The sequence below is a fragment of the Nycticebus coucang genome, chromosome 11 (assembly GCF_027406575.1).
Source record: "Nycticebus coucang isolate mNycCou1 chromosome 11, mNycCou1.pri, whole genome shotgun sequence".
In the NCBI taxonomy this organism is placed as follows: Eukaryota; Metazoa; Chordata; class Mammalia; order Primates; family Lorisidae; genus Nycticebus; species Nycticebus coucang.
Window position 1 is genome coordinate 55,034,878 of NC_069790.1, and position 17,006 is coordinate 55,051,883.

Genomic DNA, 17,006 nt, shown 5'->3' on the forward strand with positions numbered 1-17,006 from the left:
TTTTTGGTCATTCAGTGAAGGGCTAGAAGATTGTAATATTATCTACTCTCAATAAAATAGTATATCCTTTTTTTTTTTCTCAGTAGTGAATTTGTAGGGATAAACAACCCTACAAATTGTTTGGCCTATTATGTGTCACAGAGATTTTTCTATAGCTGTCTAGACTCCACAGACAATAGGCGAGACTGGCCTATAGTTGCAGACATTTCTATAGTCTGTAATATCACTTAGAAAAGTAAGGGCAATAACACAAAAATGAAAACCAGCCTGACCCGCCAGTGCGATAGTAGAAATAGGAGTATAACAACACTTTACAATTTAGAAATGATGATAGCACCCTAGAAAGATGTTTTAGCACCCACATATCAGCCAAAGAAACCTGTGTAAAATCATACATACTCCCCACATATGAGTCAGATTCAAGTAATTCTGTCCATAAGCTATAAAATCTCTTTATTGTACAAAATTCTGTACATATGTCACATTGTGGTTTCTTATTGCACGGAGACGTATAAATGTACGCATGTGCACGTTTATGGATATGCACATATGATATTTAAGTTAACAGATTTTTCAAAAGCCTTCTATTAAAAAAACCCAGGTTTTTAAACTATTCCTTTTTATGAGCCCTCTTAGAATAGAAGAAAGCAGGATGAAATAATGTTGCATATATTCCTAAGTGTGTTCAGGGATAAAACACATATGAAAGAGAAGCGGAGAGAAGAGTTTTTAAATTTTATCTATTTTCTGGCATTTCACCTCTGAGCATGTCATTACATCTCTTTTTCTCTCACAATCACGCTTGTTACAAACCAACCAGTGAAAGAAAGAAAAAGAAAGAAATCTTGTTTTGATATTCTCTTTGCTCTCTTTTATTTTTTAGGATGACCTAAAAAGAAATATTTGGTTTTGTTATTGCTGTTTAGTTTTATTTTGATGAAGACCATGAGAAAGATACATTACATATAAAGAATTTTCACTGAAGAGAATACCACAGTTAAATTTATTGGGAGTAGTCCCAATGTAGTGGGTATGCTTTTCCCAAAGACTCTAAACGAGGTCAATAGTCACCAGACCCTTTGCGTCTTCACCATTGGAGCCAAAATATTAACAGTCTGGATCATTGTTGTAAGGACTCAGCTGGCGGCATCGGTCTCATAAAATACATAACATGAAGGAAAACCAAGAATTTGTTTTTTTTTTTTTTTGGACTTAGCATTGTGCATCCAGCATAGAAAACTCTCATCTCTAAAGTCATTCAGTTTCTGTCCCTGGCTGAATTATAAAACACTATCTAGCTTGTTTTAACATAATCAGCTGTACTATATAGCAGTATATAATATGTCATCACAGTTCTATCATAGAACAAACCATTTAGGATTGCTCAATTTGTAGGATGCTGAGTGATGAAACCACAAAGAACCCTTCTTAGTCTGATCAGTGAAACCCGTCCACTGGGTACAAAGTCCTTTCCATGTCTAGGATCCTGTGCATACAAATGTGACATATTTTCCCCCTGGACTGCAAATGTTAGTCTCATATTATGCCAAAATAGAATTAAATAACATAACACTCTTATTTTGTTTTGCTCACAAGTTCAATATTTTTAGCTAGGCATTGTGGTGGACACCTGTAAACCTAGCTACTCAGGAGGCTGAAGCAAGAGGATCTCTTGAGCCAAAGAGAAGATGTGAGTTATGATACCATAATATTGTGAGTTACCACTGTACTCTACCCAGGGTGACAGAGTGAGACTCTGTCTCAAAAAAAAAAAGAAAAGAAATTCAATGTTTTCTCTTTAAGGAAAAAAATCCTTTAATCTCTCTAGGATTGAAGGTTTTTGTCAACACTTTTTCATATAGTAAAAATAAATAGATAAGCTCAAGTATAATTAATTGATAATGTCATATTAAGTATACTACAAAAATTTAAGGAGATTTATCAGAAATACAGATGTCAAGGTTTTTTTTCTTCAATTAAGTGACATGATATTCAAAAATACTTTACATATCACATAACAAGACATATTAGAGAGTTACATCTCTCATATAATAACTGGTACAAAATTCTGATTTATCTCAGTCTTCTCACTTTAATTAAACATTTTAATTAAGCCTACCAGCTAAAACTTGAGTTTTCTAGTCAATAAAAAATTCCATGTTCACTTTTAGCATGGTCAGTCTGGCACACTTTTCATCTTCATGAAATTGGTGGAGAAAGTGCATGTTTCATCCCAAGATGGTCAGGCATTCTACAGCACTCTAAAATGGGCCTTGGAACACTAACTAAAGCGTCCTGTGCATGGAGACCGAAGATCAAATTAGGCCTTCAGGAAGCCTCACAACACTCTCACTAAGTTAATGGAAATTTGCAGACACACCAGAGAGTTTTGGTAGCCCACAAGATCCTGTCCATAACTTCACTAGGTCTTTAACATAGATATACCAGTCAAACAACGACACAAACAAACATGTACCTCTCCAACATCATAGATCCAAATGCGGCCTTCTGAGTCTCCAACAGCCACTTCTTTGCCAGTTTGGGCCCAGCGAACACGGTTTAGGGCAGACGCCCCCTCAATGGCCACACTTGCTGTTGGAACCTGCCGAAGAGGTTACAACAGAAAAAAAAAAGAATTTCTGAATATGAATTTAAATATATGAATTGACAATAACTTTAACTGCATGAGTCACCACTGCCTTCATGTGTATGAAGTAATATACATCCCTTGTGCAGGGGTAGAAAGGATTCATTGTTCTTAAATCATATGCTCCACTGAATTAAAGGGTAGAGGGAAGAGACATTTTAACAAAAAAGGAGAGAAGGGAGAGTCTTTTTCCACAGTCATTGGGCAGTGAGTGACATAAACATTTATGCCAAGTGTATATTCAACATACAAACACAACAGCTAAATGAGATACTTCACCGCCAGGTTATGCTTTATGGATTGATAGATTTCAGGATTTACCAAGATTTAGGATATTATAAAAGGAGGACAGGGGTGTGTATGGTGGAATAAAATTCGTATTAATATGAGTCTTCAGGGAAAAAATTAACATGTATATTGATTCTTCAAAACCTCATGGGGAGGAAATGATCAGAAGTAGAAAAGAAGGCATGCAGGTAAAAACCTTCAAAAACCTCAAATTCTCCTTTCTTTCTTTCCCTTCATTTTCCTCCCCCTGGCAGTACCAGTGTGTGGCAAGCAATCCATAACTTTGGCAATGCCCCCAGGTTGTTATCTTATAGAATGTAGCTACCTATTCTTGGAAAATGCCTTACCTCTCCTTTAATAAATACCCCAAACCTAAAAGCACTGATAATTACAATAATTATTGTTATTAAAATGAACTAGATGTGCTGAAATGGAATCTATGGTATTTGTTACAAGAACCTTAGTATTTGGAAAAAAGAAATTTTACTTCTTTATCATCATTAGTTGTGTAAACTCTTGTTTTCTTGTTTGGAAGTTTATAACTGGCATAAAGATCAGCTCTCCTGAACCTTCTATAAGAATGTTAAATAGAAAATGGCAACATTTCATTGAGAAAAAAAGGTAAATTTAAAACAAAAAGGGAAAAAAAAATGGTGAAAAGAGGGCCAGCAAGACCATCTCATGCTACCATTTAAGACCTGTGTCTAATAAATATGTTGCACTAGGATGGGAGCACAACATGTACTGTGACTTAGCATGCCTGGCATTCTGTTAGTCAGGGAATTGAAACCATCTGTTTATACGAAATTATTGACCCAATACCTATCTTTAAAATAGCAATAAAAACTCCATCATATATAAGAATCTATGCTTAAACTTAATCTTAAAATCAATAAAAATTCTTTCACCTGCGCTTAAATCACTGTATGTCAATTGTGAACAAAAAAATTCCCAAAGTCCCTGGCTCATTTATTTTTTAAAAATATACAATTTCTACAATAAAGGTACCTGCTGTGCAGGCTGGAGTCTGAATTTTTAACCAAACCCTTTCAAAGGCTGAAACAATGTGAATTTAGATGGACCATAATTCTGTCAATACACTTTATTATTAGTGTGCTGTTCAGAAAACAAATCTGTGATTCAGCGAGACAGTCTGCAGAGTTAATTTTTAACATCACAATTTAGAAGGATCATACAGGATCCTTACCAATTCTATTTACCTAATTCTATTCAATATATAATTTGATTTATGAACAATCTTAAAAATTAAAATGTTTAATCTTAGTATAAATATAAAAATTATCAGAAGAAGGTGATCTTTTGACACATTTAAAATAATGCTTAATACAGTTTTAAGAATTTTATTTATTTGGAATGTAAGTACTACAGAAAACTGAAATAATATTTTAAACCTTTTTAAATACTGTCTTTTCATAGCTATCAATAGTAGAAAATAACTATCACAGCCTATATTATGTGCTAAAAATTAATGAATGCATGAAGGAACTGACAAAATATATTTCTATTGATTTGGTCAGTAATGACCTTTCAAAATTTATGAATCTATAATAAAAATAATTGATATATTTTCTCTGTCTTTTTTCTTTTACTTTGATTTTGCAAATACCATATTTCACAATCTTTATGGCTCAATCATTTTAATTGCAATGACAAGATATATATAGCATAAATTATTACATTAAGCAGTAGAAATCTGTAATACTGAAGTAGGTAAATGTGAGCTATCTTTACATAGGAGCAGCTGCTATAACATGGTCTAAAAACATTACAATTTGAACAACAACAACAAAACATACCGTTGCACGGGTAATTTAGGTTATTATTTTTTTTTTAACAAATCTAATTCTTAATCTGAAAAATATTTGAAAAATCCTATTTAAATTGGTAGAAGGCAAAAAGAACTTGAAGATTTTAAAAAGTGTTCAGTTGATTATTGAATTTGATTCAGACTCAATATCTAGTATTATTGTGGAAGCAGAATAATGTTTACCACAAAACTAAGCAGTTTACATGACCAATAATGATTTTTATAAAAGCGTTTAGCTATAAGACTCTTATGTGGATGTCTCTTGATACCTAGAGAAAGAGAAAGGAAAAAAAATCACATTTGACAAGGTTGTGGTATTTGTTTCATTTTACCTAAAAAATAGATGGAAAAAAACTAGTCACAGAGGAATTATTAAGGAGCCTGTGGAACACTCAACTCCCTTCCTACACATTGTAGTTGGCTATCATATAAACCTCATTTCAAATAAGTCTAATTTCTAATATACAGGTCTGCTAGTTTGGGGATTGCTTTAAGTGAATGAGTTTCTTAGCAAATAGAAGCAATATGATTTAATCAAGTGACAAAAGACCTTGGGCAACCCTTACAATATAGGGTAATACTATCTTTCTGTTAAAAGCAATAATGAAACATTTCCACATCCCAAGTTATAGGTATTTCATGGATTCATGCTTTTTGATTATTTTCAAAGATGATTCAGTAAATAACTCTTATCCTTGTCACACAGTTCTTATGCCTAAAAGGAAAATAGACTGAAACTGAAAGAGTTTTAAAAGATAGGTGTATATGCCCTTGAAGATACAGTGGTTCAATAATAACACCTGAAGAATATTTCCCTGCCCCCACTCACAAAAAAAAAAAAAAGAAGAAGAAAGAAAGAAAAATCCTAGAGATGTCTGCTCCTCCTCATATCCTCCAGCTGTGGGCTTCCTAATTAAAAAGGCTGAGCTGTTTCCTGTTCAAAACACTTCAAAAGACCTTTCTGTTGTTCTCCACTTGACATATAGTTCGTAGCACGTGTTCCTCTTACCTGTCCATTCTTATTTATGGAGAACTTCACTGAATCAGAAACCAGGAAATGAGGCAGAGACTATTTTATTTTATAAAACTGAAAAGCATTTAGTATTTATGTTAAGCCCCCCAAAGCAAAAAAAAAAAAAAAAAAAAAGAAAGAAAGAAAAAACAAACAAAAAACACTCAAACCCCAAACCACAACAAAACCAGAGTAGCCGAATTAGTACCTGGATAATTTTGAGATTGGAAAAAAGGAATAGTGCACATGGCATAATTTTTTAAATATAAACTTTTACAGCATGCTTTTCAAAGAGAATGTTTCTTTAGTATCAGCTACTTCAAAAAATGGTTATTTTTCACTTGTGGACTACTCTGAATGTGACATGGTAAATTTTTTCTTTTTAAATACTGAGTTTGATATACATGTTCAAAGTTAGAGACTATTGTTAAAGTCTGCCTTTGAGTTCAGTATCTTAGACCAGGAATATTTATCTTGGTAAAAATAAAATGGAGGAAAGAGCTAAACATAAAATCTTCAACAGAATCATCTTTATGTATTCAAAACAGTAATCGTACAAAAGCAAACACTGACAAATAGCCTTAAAAAAAAAGAAAAAAAGCCCAATCTAATATCAGTATCCATAAAAGCTTTCTTTTCCAAGTGTTTGCCAATGAAGTTATTTCAACGCAGCTCTGAAAAATGCCAAAGCGTGAACACGTATCATTTTGCTCTTTGCAAAATAAGGGGTCGTTAATTAATTGCTCAGGGTCTGCCACAGCTTAGGGATGAAGTGAGATTAGTGACTTTTGGCCAATGTATCTGCCGATTCCTTTCAAGGTAGTCCAGAAAGAGGGGCCAGCAGCCCTGCTGCAATTGGAGGGTCTGTCCGAGAAGGGCCGTTCAGGAGACAGAGGCAGAGAGACCGCGAGCGGCCGACGGCGCCCCCCTCCCAGCCCTCGGCCCGGGCGCCTGAGCCACGGCTCACCTCGGTGTCATTGTTGAGGTTCCAGAGGTCCAAGCGCCCCATCCCGTCCACGCAGGCAAAGAGCGCGGGATGCACGGGGGACCACATGACATCGTACACATAGTCTGCATTGTCTTCAAAGGAGTAGAGCGGCTTGTTGTGCTGTAAAGCAGAGAGACCGTGAAGACTTTGTGGCGCTGCTGCCGCCTCGGGCTGTCTAGAGAGCCTAATTAAAAACTTTGCACATTCACCAAGTGTCATAAAACTTCCCGAGATGAAAGTCCTCGAGAAGGTGAACCGGAGCTTTAATGTGACTACAACTGTCCAGTGGCATAAATAAATACCGGGGGGAGGGGGGCCTGTGCTGGGGCTGGGGGCTGGGACCTGCGGGGGGAGGCGGTTTCAGACACAGTCGCACGAGACACCCCAGACAGGTGGACTGGGCTGCCCATTAGCTGGGAATTCTCGCCCGGCAGCGCTTTGCGAGACGCCCGGAGCCTAAACCCAGCCGCGGTCCGCCCGGCTCAGACCCACCGGGATGCTCCTAAGCGCCGGCGGTCCTGGCCGCCCCAACCCTTTGCATCGAAGGCAGCCCCTGCCACCTCGTGGTCCTCGTCTGTACCTGCAACGGCTGCGGCTGCTTCCAGCCCAGCTCTAGGCCAAATTCATATTTTAACGATTCCTTTGAGGCGGAAATGGGGACAAATATTTTAAAGCAGATTATGGCTCGTCCAGGAGGTGAAAATTTCTCCATCCCAAAATGCTAGTCTTCCTACATGGGGACACTTCACCCAAATCGGGTGGATTAGTGTGGCTCATTGCTGTGCTGGCGAACCTCCATAGAAAATGAACTATATTTTCTAGATTACCCAGATTTCCACGATGCCTAAAATTGATGTTCTGGGGGAATGTGTTAGCATACCCCCACTGCATACAAATGCTTCCATTCCAGAGGGATACAATAAATTAAAATGGCACTCTTGATTTCCAGTGAATATTGTCACATCAAAATAACACAGAAGTCAGAGGCAAGTTTGAAAGTACACCAGAAATAAAACGTAATTGGACTTCATGAATTATTCATTCCATCTGGCTTGTCTTATTCTAATTTCTGCATAATGGCTTTACTAATCCCTGATCAATTAATGTAAAATGAAATTTAAATGATAATGAAAGCCCTAGAGATAAAAGAAATTAAGTATTCTTATATCCTCTGACAGAAATCTAAACAATGGGAGTTTTTTTCCCCAATGTCTTCTTCATCCAGTCAGCTGTCTGAACGCTCCTGGTGGGTTACCCTGAATGCCTGTACAGGCCAGAGTAACAAGATCAAGACAAGATAACATACAGTATGAACAATCAAACCTTTTCTGCATGGAATGTTCAAAGAATGTATCTGTGGGGAATCAGCTTCAAACATTATAGAGTGAATTCTCAAAATGTACTTTTAGTAAATGTGAAATGCACAAAATACATTTGCTGAAATCGAAGTGAGAAAAGTCCATGCAAAAACAATAAAACTTCTATAACCTAAATTTCATGTAAAAATGTTTAAGCTAGTGATTTCTCTTTCCATGAATTACATTGCTTTGACATTTAAAAAATCATTGCTTAGAAACAAAAATATTTCAATATATTAAAGTAACATAGAAGATTTTAGATTATAACAAAATTTTAATACATCAAGCAAAACAAAAGAATTCAGATTGGCCATTGTGTGTGTTTGTGGGTATGTGTGTGTGAGTGAGAGAGAGAAAGAGAGGTGTCTTATATTTTACTTCAGAAAATGTCTGATGGGTGTTGGTATTTGAAAAGAAATATAGTTTTGGATTTTATTATTCTATAATTTTTTATGCCAATATACTAAGTTTGCAGTGTGATTTAAAGCCAAAATTATATGTTTATTGGCTACTTAAGTAGCTTTATTCTTCCTTTTGCTGTTTGGCCTAGATGATTCATATTACTTTCTTCAGAAAATCTAAATACCCAATGACACCTGAAAACAGCATGATTGTATTATTTTTCCTTATTTATTGTTTCAGAAAGACTGTGGAGTAGCTGGTCTTTCACTCACCCATGGTAAATATTAAATTCTAGCTTTTAGTAGAAGATTATTCTCTCTGCAAATTCTTGGTTTTACAGCTATTCAGCCACTATTTGTTAAAAAACATAAATAATAAATTTTTCTTAAAGTCAGAGGGTGTTAAAGACTTATACGTGCTTTAAGAAGTCAATTCTAAGCATTATTAAGCAGGCTGATAGTATATTTAAGAACACAGAGGTCTAGGTCTAGATAGATGCATACAGATACACACACCAACGAACACTGAACACAACTGCAGCCTTCCTTTGATCAGTTAAAACACCATCCAGCCTTAAACAGCAGTATTATTCTGAAAAGCTGGTATTATTTGGCACGTTAATTCCCTTAATACATTATCCTCTTAATCGTTAGTGTTCTGTTTCTTTTCTTTCTTTTTTTTTCTTTTCTTTTTTTCAGTAATTTCATCTCTGAGAAATTTAATCAAAATTGTCATAGGTCCTGGAGACTTCACTTTTCTAAACATCTGAAAATAACTGTTATTATTCACGTTACCAAAAGCCAGTTTCTCATGTTTGGTAGCATTGATTGAAATGCCATTGTTCTCTAGTCTTTCTCCAACTTCCTTATAATACTTTATCCCCTGAACCTTTTATTATAAAAGTCACTGTGCACGTAATTCTAGTCTACAGTACATATACGTGGTTGGGAGAAGGGAAGAGGGCTCATTTTTTCCAAGGCTTTGTTTAAACTTTATATATTCACAGGCTGAGAAAATCTTGATCAGAAGTGACTGAACTTATTATCAGGGTACCCAGAGGGCTGAAATCTATGAACCACCGGTTTCTAAGTACAGCATAGGCATGAGCTCCGGGGAATAGGTAAATGGCCACTTTCACAATAGTGTGAATATTAATTGTACTTTTTTCAACAAAGGAATTTTATCATTCTGTTTTATTCTCGTTCAAAGGGTAATCTGAAAAACTGTTTAAAAATCTGTCTCAAAAAAAAATCTGTCTCGAATGCTTGACATAATAATTTTATGGTAAACTCACATATATCATGAAATGTTAACAATTTCATAAAAGAAATCAAAAGCATCAAGTGATAAAAAATCTGTTTTTAAATTTATGAGATGTAAATTTCTAGATCCACAAATGTATTACAGCTTGCTAGTATCATTATTACTGATTTTAGGATACTACAAGTTTTGGAAAGGTGGAGAGGGTGGGGGTAAATTTGACCAATGATTCTGAGAAGGCATCCTATAGTATCATTTGCATGTATTAAAGCCACAGAAGCTTTATGATTTTAAATATTTCCTCTGCAAAGTATGCAACGCCATTTAGTAAACTAAATATTGTTCCATAGCATGTCATTATTGAAAGCATTTTTTCCAAAGAAATTTCACTGAACAAAAACCCCTTCTCCTGTGTGTTTCCTTTTTTAATGCCATGTTTGGCATCAGCAAACTGTTAAAGAAAAAAGAAAAATTTCATTGGCACGTGCCAATGAAATAAAATCGTGATACCCCGTGTATTAGTCATGTTTCCAATAATGCTAAAATATTCAGACACAGCCCAGCTTAATTCTAACACTCTTATCTCAAACAGATGAGAGAATCAGGCTACTGCCAGTCACCTCTTAGACAGACATCTAGGGCAGGGAAGGGTAAATTGTTGGGTGTTTGTTGTGTGCCTGATTCTATCCATACATTATCTAATTTAATCCACATAAAATCACTGGAAGGTCCATTTACAGAAAGGAAAGTCATGGTTCAGGAAAGTTAGTAACTTTGCTAAGGCCACAAAAGTTGGTAAGTAGTAAAGCTGGATTTGGTTCTCAGGTTTTCCTAGTTGTTAGGCATAGCTTCTATTTGTTGGAACTGTGGGCCCTTTTATAAAACATGGCAAGGGGCTTTAGTCCTCACAAAAAATGCTATTATCTCTTTCCTGCACGCTTTCCTCTCCCTTTCAATTCGAGCAGTATTTCCTAAGCACATCCTATGTAACTTGTAGAAATAGTAAAAAAAAAAAAAAAAAAAAAAATCACAGTCAGAATGTTTATACCATTTCCTGAGCCTGTTGTTAATTATCCTGAGGATGTTACCCATATATTTGCAGGCATCTTTAACACCTTGTGAGCTGAACAGAAATCTTTTTCTCCTTTAAGTCACAAACAAATAGGGGCAGAATGGCCCTGTATGTAGCGGAGATTAATAGCTGGAATGCACCGGAGAGTAGAATAAAATGATGTTAAAAGACAAAAATCTAGGGTCCTGTTTCCTGAAAGTCTGCGAGGCTTTGCATGGACGACACCAATAATATGATTTTATCTGAAAGGTGGGGATAACTCAGGTAGTGTGAAGCAGAAACAGTAACGGTAAAAATGTGGAAAACTGCAGACCTTGGACAATTTCACCTGACATGCTTGGATTTTAGTTTCCCATCCGTAGGATGGAAGGCTGGAGCTACTGACCTTAAGGGTTCTTACTTCTTTTATGATTGTGTGACTTCTATTATGTGTTTTGTTACCCTCCACTAAAAATAGAATGGACTAAAGTACGTGAAAGTTTTCCCCAAAGTACTATTCAAGGGTAAACAGTATAATTAATGCAATCTTCCTTGATATTTTGTAGAGTCCATATGAGTGTTTTTCCCCTCAATTTTTATTTCATTGAAATATACATATACCAATGCATCAGAGTGGTTTTTAATGAAGAAATTGAAATTATGGAAGCATTAATAGACTTCCTATTTGATCAATTAGAAAAGGAATAAAGAATATTAAATTCACATAAGAGAGGCAGATGGTAAAATCTGATAAAAAATAAAAACTTTGCAACAACCACCAACATTTTACAACAAAGACTTGGTCGCTAGCATTTAATTTTATAACTATAATTCTGAACATGAATAGACCTGAAGATTTTCCCAGTTAACTATAAAATGACTTCATAAGTGATAAGTTTCTTTTTCTGATATCAAATATATGCCAAAGTCACATCTAGAGAATAGAATGCTTATTTTTCTTCCATATTATTTATTTTTCTCTTATCAGGCACCTCTAGGTATCTCTATCAGGTTTAGTGTTTTGAAAGCTGTTGAGTAGGAAGATTTGTGTTAAACTTACCACCTCCAAACATTGTGGTTCTTGAGGTTACATTTGTTTCTAAATGACCAGCTTTTAAAGCCAATTTAGTAGAAACGAAACTACCTTTTGGAGGGGAGGGGTGGTATGGTAGGTGTGCTACCTAGGTGTGCTACCTGAAAACTTTATTTGCAACTTAATTTGAGATTCTTCCAACACACAAAGAATGTAGGGGAAGGGACAGAAAACCAATATGAAAATTCTTAAATTTTAATTCTGAAATAAAAGGAAAATAAATAGAATCTTACCTTGAAAACTACATCCTGTTGAGCAAAATGATGGCCAAAATAATAAACAATGAGTAACAAGAAAATGTCCTTCAAAAATTGTCATGTGGGTTCCTGTGAAGTAATTAAAATAAATAGCTAACCAGTTCTTCCAGGAAACATTAAAATGTGAGACCACAATATCACTTTTAAAAAACCACCAAAGGACCCCAAAACTTCAGGCTCACACAAAAATGGATGCTTCTACCATAAAAAGAAAGTGCTTAAACAAACAAATAAACTGAAACTCACACACCAAACCAAACCAAACCAAAAAACCAACTCTCTTGGCTCCAGAGAGGTGTTACGAATTTGGTACTGGAAAACTTTATTTGCAACTTAATTTGAGATGCTTCCAACACACAAAGAATCCTGTATTTATCTTTTCTATGGCTAATATTAAAACAATACATGTGAACCCTACATGATATCTTTACCTGTTTCTATTATGCTCAAAAATTTAAAATCAGACACAAACAATTTGAGTGAACTATTCTCAACCATATATCCATATGGTGGATCTGTTGGTTGTGTACATTAACCAAAAATATGTAAGGATTCTAATTTGAATCAGTTAATATAAAACAATTGGAAAGAAAGTTGCCGCAATCCAAGAAGGCAGCATTTGCTTCTCTATAAATGGAGAAGTTTTGCTGCGTCAGTGCTGAAGCCACATGAAAGGTGGCCTTTGCTGCTTTGCCTCCCTCTCCCGCTTATTTGCATGGAAGAATCCTCCTAATCCAGGAGGCGCCACCAATAAAGAGGCTAATTATCTGTATAAAAGAATGTATACATGTTCACAGGTTTTGACTAGTGTTTGAGTGTTTAAAGCCATGGAATAAGCTACAAGCTTTGCTTAATTCATAAAAGGAGTATTTCCCACACTGGCATGATTTTTATGACTATCAGCTCCACCTAAAGGTTCTCTTCTAAAACTGGCTTTTTAATAGCATGAGTCCGTGTGGAATCATTGTGACAACACTAAGCAAGCGGGGATGCTCCTTTGAATTGTGACTTGCAGCCATCCCAACTGCTATGGCACCTCTGGGATGATCTGCCTTCTTGCTTGTTTGAGCCAAAGCAGGGCAGAGAGGGCCGTATATGTTTCCAAAACCAGGTTCAGCTGCGTTGGCTCCTCAGTCCAGTTGAGGTGGCTCTTCTCTCAGTTGATATTCTCATTCTGGACTGACAGTCGTAGGCAGTAGAGACAGGTAAGCAGGCTCAAAAGAGCCCCTCCAGTTGGTACTGCCCAGCTCTACTTCTCTCATGGCGGAGTGGTTTCATATCGGACGTGAAGCATTCTGTTATATGTACCTATAAAGGTCTGTCGTAGGTATCTGTAAAGAGGCTGCTTAGGAGGCTGGAGGGAAGAGGTGGGTATTGGTATTAAGCATTAGGAGGTGTATGGAGTTGACAATGAACTGTACCTAGAAGCCTCTAGATGTGTTGTTGTATCAGTGCCTTACAGCCGTGGAAGTTAGAAGAACAAGGGACTGAAGTATCTGCAGGTTTACTTATTATTAATGTCCAGTTGCACAGCTGCCTTTTACTAGTGGGTAGGTTAAGTGGCAAAATATTTCCAGTCTGGTCCTTAAACTGCCAACCTCTACTCTAGCTTTTGGCTTATAAACTATCTCACTGACATAAATGAATTAAGTATACATATAATTATATAAATTTTCTTTCGAGACAAGAGTCTCACTCTGTCGCCCTGGGTAGAGTGCCCTGGCCTCAGAGCTCACAGCAACCTCATATTCCTGGGCTTGAGCAATTCTCTTGCCTCAGTAGCTGGGACTAGGCAGGGCAGGGAGGGGGGAGGATGGGCGGAGGGAGGGTGATAGGTGGGATCACACCTACGGTGCATCTTACAAAGGTACATGTGAAACTTACTAAATGTAGACTATAAATGTCTTAACACAATAAGAAAATGCCAGGAAGGCTATGTTAACCAGTGTGATAAAAATATGTCAAATGGTCTATAAAACCAGTGTATGGTACCCCATGATTGCATTAATGTACACAGCTATGATTTAATAATAAATAAATAAATTTAAAAAAAGAAGAAGTAGCTGGGACTACAAGTGCCTGCCACAGTACCTGGCTACTTTTTCTATTTTTAGTAGAGTCAGCGTCTCACTCTTGCTTAGACTGCTCTCGAACTCCTTGAGCTCAAGCAATCTACCACATTGGCATCCGAGTGTTATAATTACAAGTGTGAGCCACTTCGCCATGCCATATGTATAAAATTCTTAGTTTTAAAAACATCCATTCATGGATGACACCTTGAATGTCAACACCCCCTTCCTACTTATTTCTCAAGCACTTAGGTTAATATTTGCCCGTTCCCAAAGCTAATAGGACATTAGTAATCTCACTACATTTAGTAGCACCTTTTCAAAGAATCAAGGAGAGGTTTTTGGTAGCTCTGCACTCCCATGTTTCCTTGTGTTAAATGCAATGCATCTTTTATGTCATATCTAGTATTAGTATAGTAGCTGACATGTGTATTTATTTTATTTTTTATTTTTTTAATGTTTTCTGTGTATTTTTTTTAATAGTAGAGAGAATCAATATGGAAAATCTCAAATAGGAGAAGTTCAAAATACTGTGGTCAAATATAGAATATATTAATACCTTTCCTGCTTTGTATCAGATCTGCTTACCTTATTGTGTTTCACCTAAGCCAAACTGACATTAATTTCTATTTGAGAAGTGAACAGGCTTAGCGCCCATAGCATAGTGGTTACGGTGCTGGCCACATGCACTGAGAGTGGCAGGTTCGAACACGACTCAGGCCAGCAACACAACAATGACAACTGCAACAACAACAACAAAAAATAGCCGAGCGTTGTGGCAGGAGCCTGTAGTTACAGCTACTTGGAAGGCTGAGGCAAGAGAATCACTTAAGCCCAAGAGTTTGAGGTTGCTGTGAGCTGTGACACCACAGCTCTCTACCAAGGGTGACATAGTGAGACTCTGTCTCAAAACAAAAAAAAAAAAAAGAAGTGAACATGAACTAAATGTGAGGTGAGGTGACTCAGGACACTGGACATGGCCACATGAAAATCTATTATTAGTTATATGTCCTGGACAACTTGTCAGGTTAAGAGGTCACAGGAGGCTGGTCAAGATGGACCCACATTGTTTGGTCCAAAAACAGCTACTTTGGGAAGAAGGATCAATTTTAATTTAGCTTCCAATGTTAGATATAAAATCAGGCTAGAGCAGGGAGGTGGAGTGAGGGTATTTTTGAATCTCATAATTACATGGATAAGTTGTATGTGTTATTCTCATTCATATCCTGCCTGTCTGTCTGTCTCTCTCTCCCCTTCTCTCTCTCTTCTTAGGAGGAGAAGGTTGGGGAAGGCAACTTGTGTAGTATACGGTTAAAATGAAAATGCCAAGATTTCCACTCTGGTTCAAGGATTCACCAAGTTCTTACTTCTTTCACAATGGTAAAGGCCAAGCAGCTGATGATTTTAAGTCTCGAAAGTATTTGTGCTTTGGTGAATTTTTCACACGTGTCTGTATAAATATTTAACAGCCATTGGTATGTGTTGGTAGGTAGGGCAGAGGTGGATGTAAAAGGATAGGAAGCAGGAACACAGGCCAAGTCTGGGGGTAACTTTAGAATTACATTCTTGTGGTTTCTTTCAAAGTATTCTCCCTGGGTGAGCTTAAAAGGGGGTGGGGGGAGGAAAGAAAGAGAATTTGATGACTGGCCCAGGTAGTTTTATTAAAAGCCAATTTTAATGTTCGCTACTTTATGTTAGGAAGGGGGAGTGAAAATGGGGATAAAGGAAGAAAAAAGTAAGTCAGACATCACCTGAATATCGTGTTTATCAGAAAGGCAGCCAGCAGGGCTTTGGGGTTGCAGAAAAAGATGTACTCTGCTATCTGGTAAATGTTACTGGCAGTAAACTACTGATTTTGTTAACCCTCTCACCTGTTATTAGTATTATGCTTAGATACTATAATAGTTAACTTTTGCTTTTTATTGTATTTTTCTTCTGATAGGTTGAACATTTAATAAAATGCTGGCAGGAATAGTTAATGCTAAGGGCCCTTTGTTAGAATGGTATCATTGTAGATGTTTCCATCTCATTTTAAAATAATCAAACTTACTTTAACAAAGCACATAGTTAGGATATCCAAGGGTATTAATCCATCAACAGTGATTTATTAAGGACCCAACATATGCTTTCTACTTTGGGCAATCACAAGAAATAAAAGAGCTGACTCTCTTCTTAAGCACTAACAATCTAGGTAGGAAAATGAGAATTATGAAATAATAAGAGAAGAATATTGCTTATTTGGGGATCTATTTTCTCTCTTTGTTCTAAAAGGATTTATGGAGTCTTACAAGTTAAATATACTGCAAAATTAAGAATAAACACACAACAGAGTTCTAAAGAAGGCAGGTAGAATAGATAGCTATTACAAGGATCCTGAGATAAGCTGATTATTATAATCTGGTACTGAAACAATTCTAAATTTCCTGATAACTAAGACAAAAGGGAAAACATATCACAAGGAGGTACATAGATTTCACTGTCTGAAGGAAAGAAGAATATAAATTCCTTCTCAAAGACACATTCCTGGGAAAAACTCAAGGAGGAATTTACCATGTCTGCGAATCACTGGAAATAGACTGGCTCTCTGCCTTGTTTATACCAAAGGAAGAGAACAAGTATATAGCCAGGTGCTAAATTCTGTGGTGCAGATGTTAGGTGCCAGAGGAATTTGAAGATTGGGGGTGGCGGTAGTGTGTTGGTGGTTACCATGGTCTGATGTGGTCAAGGAAGGTATTATCTAGGACAGGTGAGGG

The 17,006-nt window shown here is 36.5% G+C and overlaps 1 protein-coding gene across 4 annotated transcripts in view; it reads right to left on the minus strand.

Annotated features, from left to right (window-relative positions):
- DYNC1I1 (dynein cytoplasmic 1 intermediate chain 1) overlaps positions 1-17,006 on the minus strand; it is a 340,112-nt gene that overhangs the window by 14,880 nt on the left and 308,226 nt on the right. For all 4 annotated transcript variants that reach the window (XM_053609525.1, XM_053609523.1, XM_053609526.1 and 1 more), the window contains 2 exons: positions 6,743-6,883; positions 2,477-2,602 (listed from right to left, as the gene is read on the minus strand). In XM_053609525.1, coding sequence (XP_053465500.1) covers positions 2,477-2,602; positions 6,743-6,883 — 267 coding nt within the window. The remainder of the gene's footprint in view (positions 1-2,476; positions 2,603-6,742; positions 6,884-17,006) is intronic.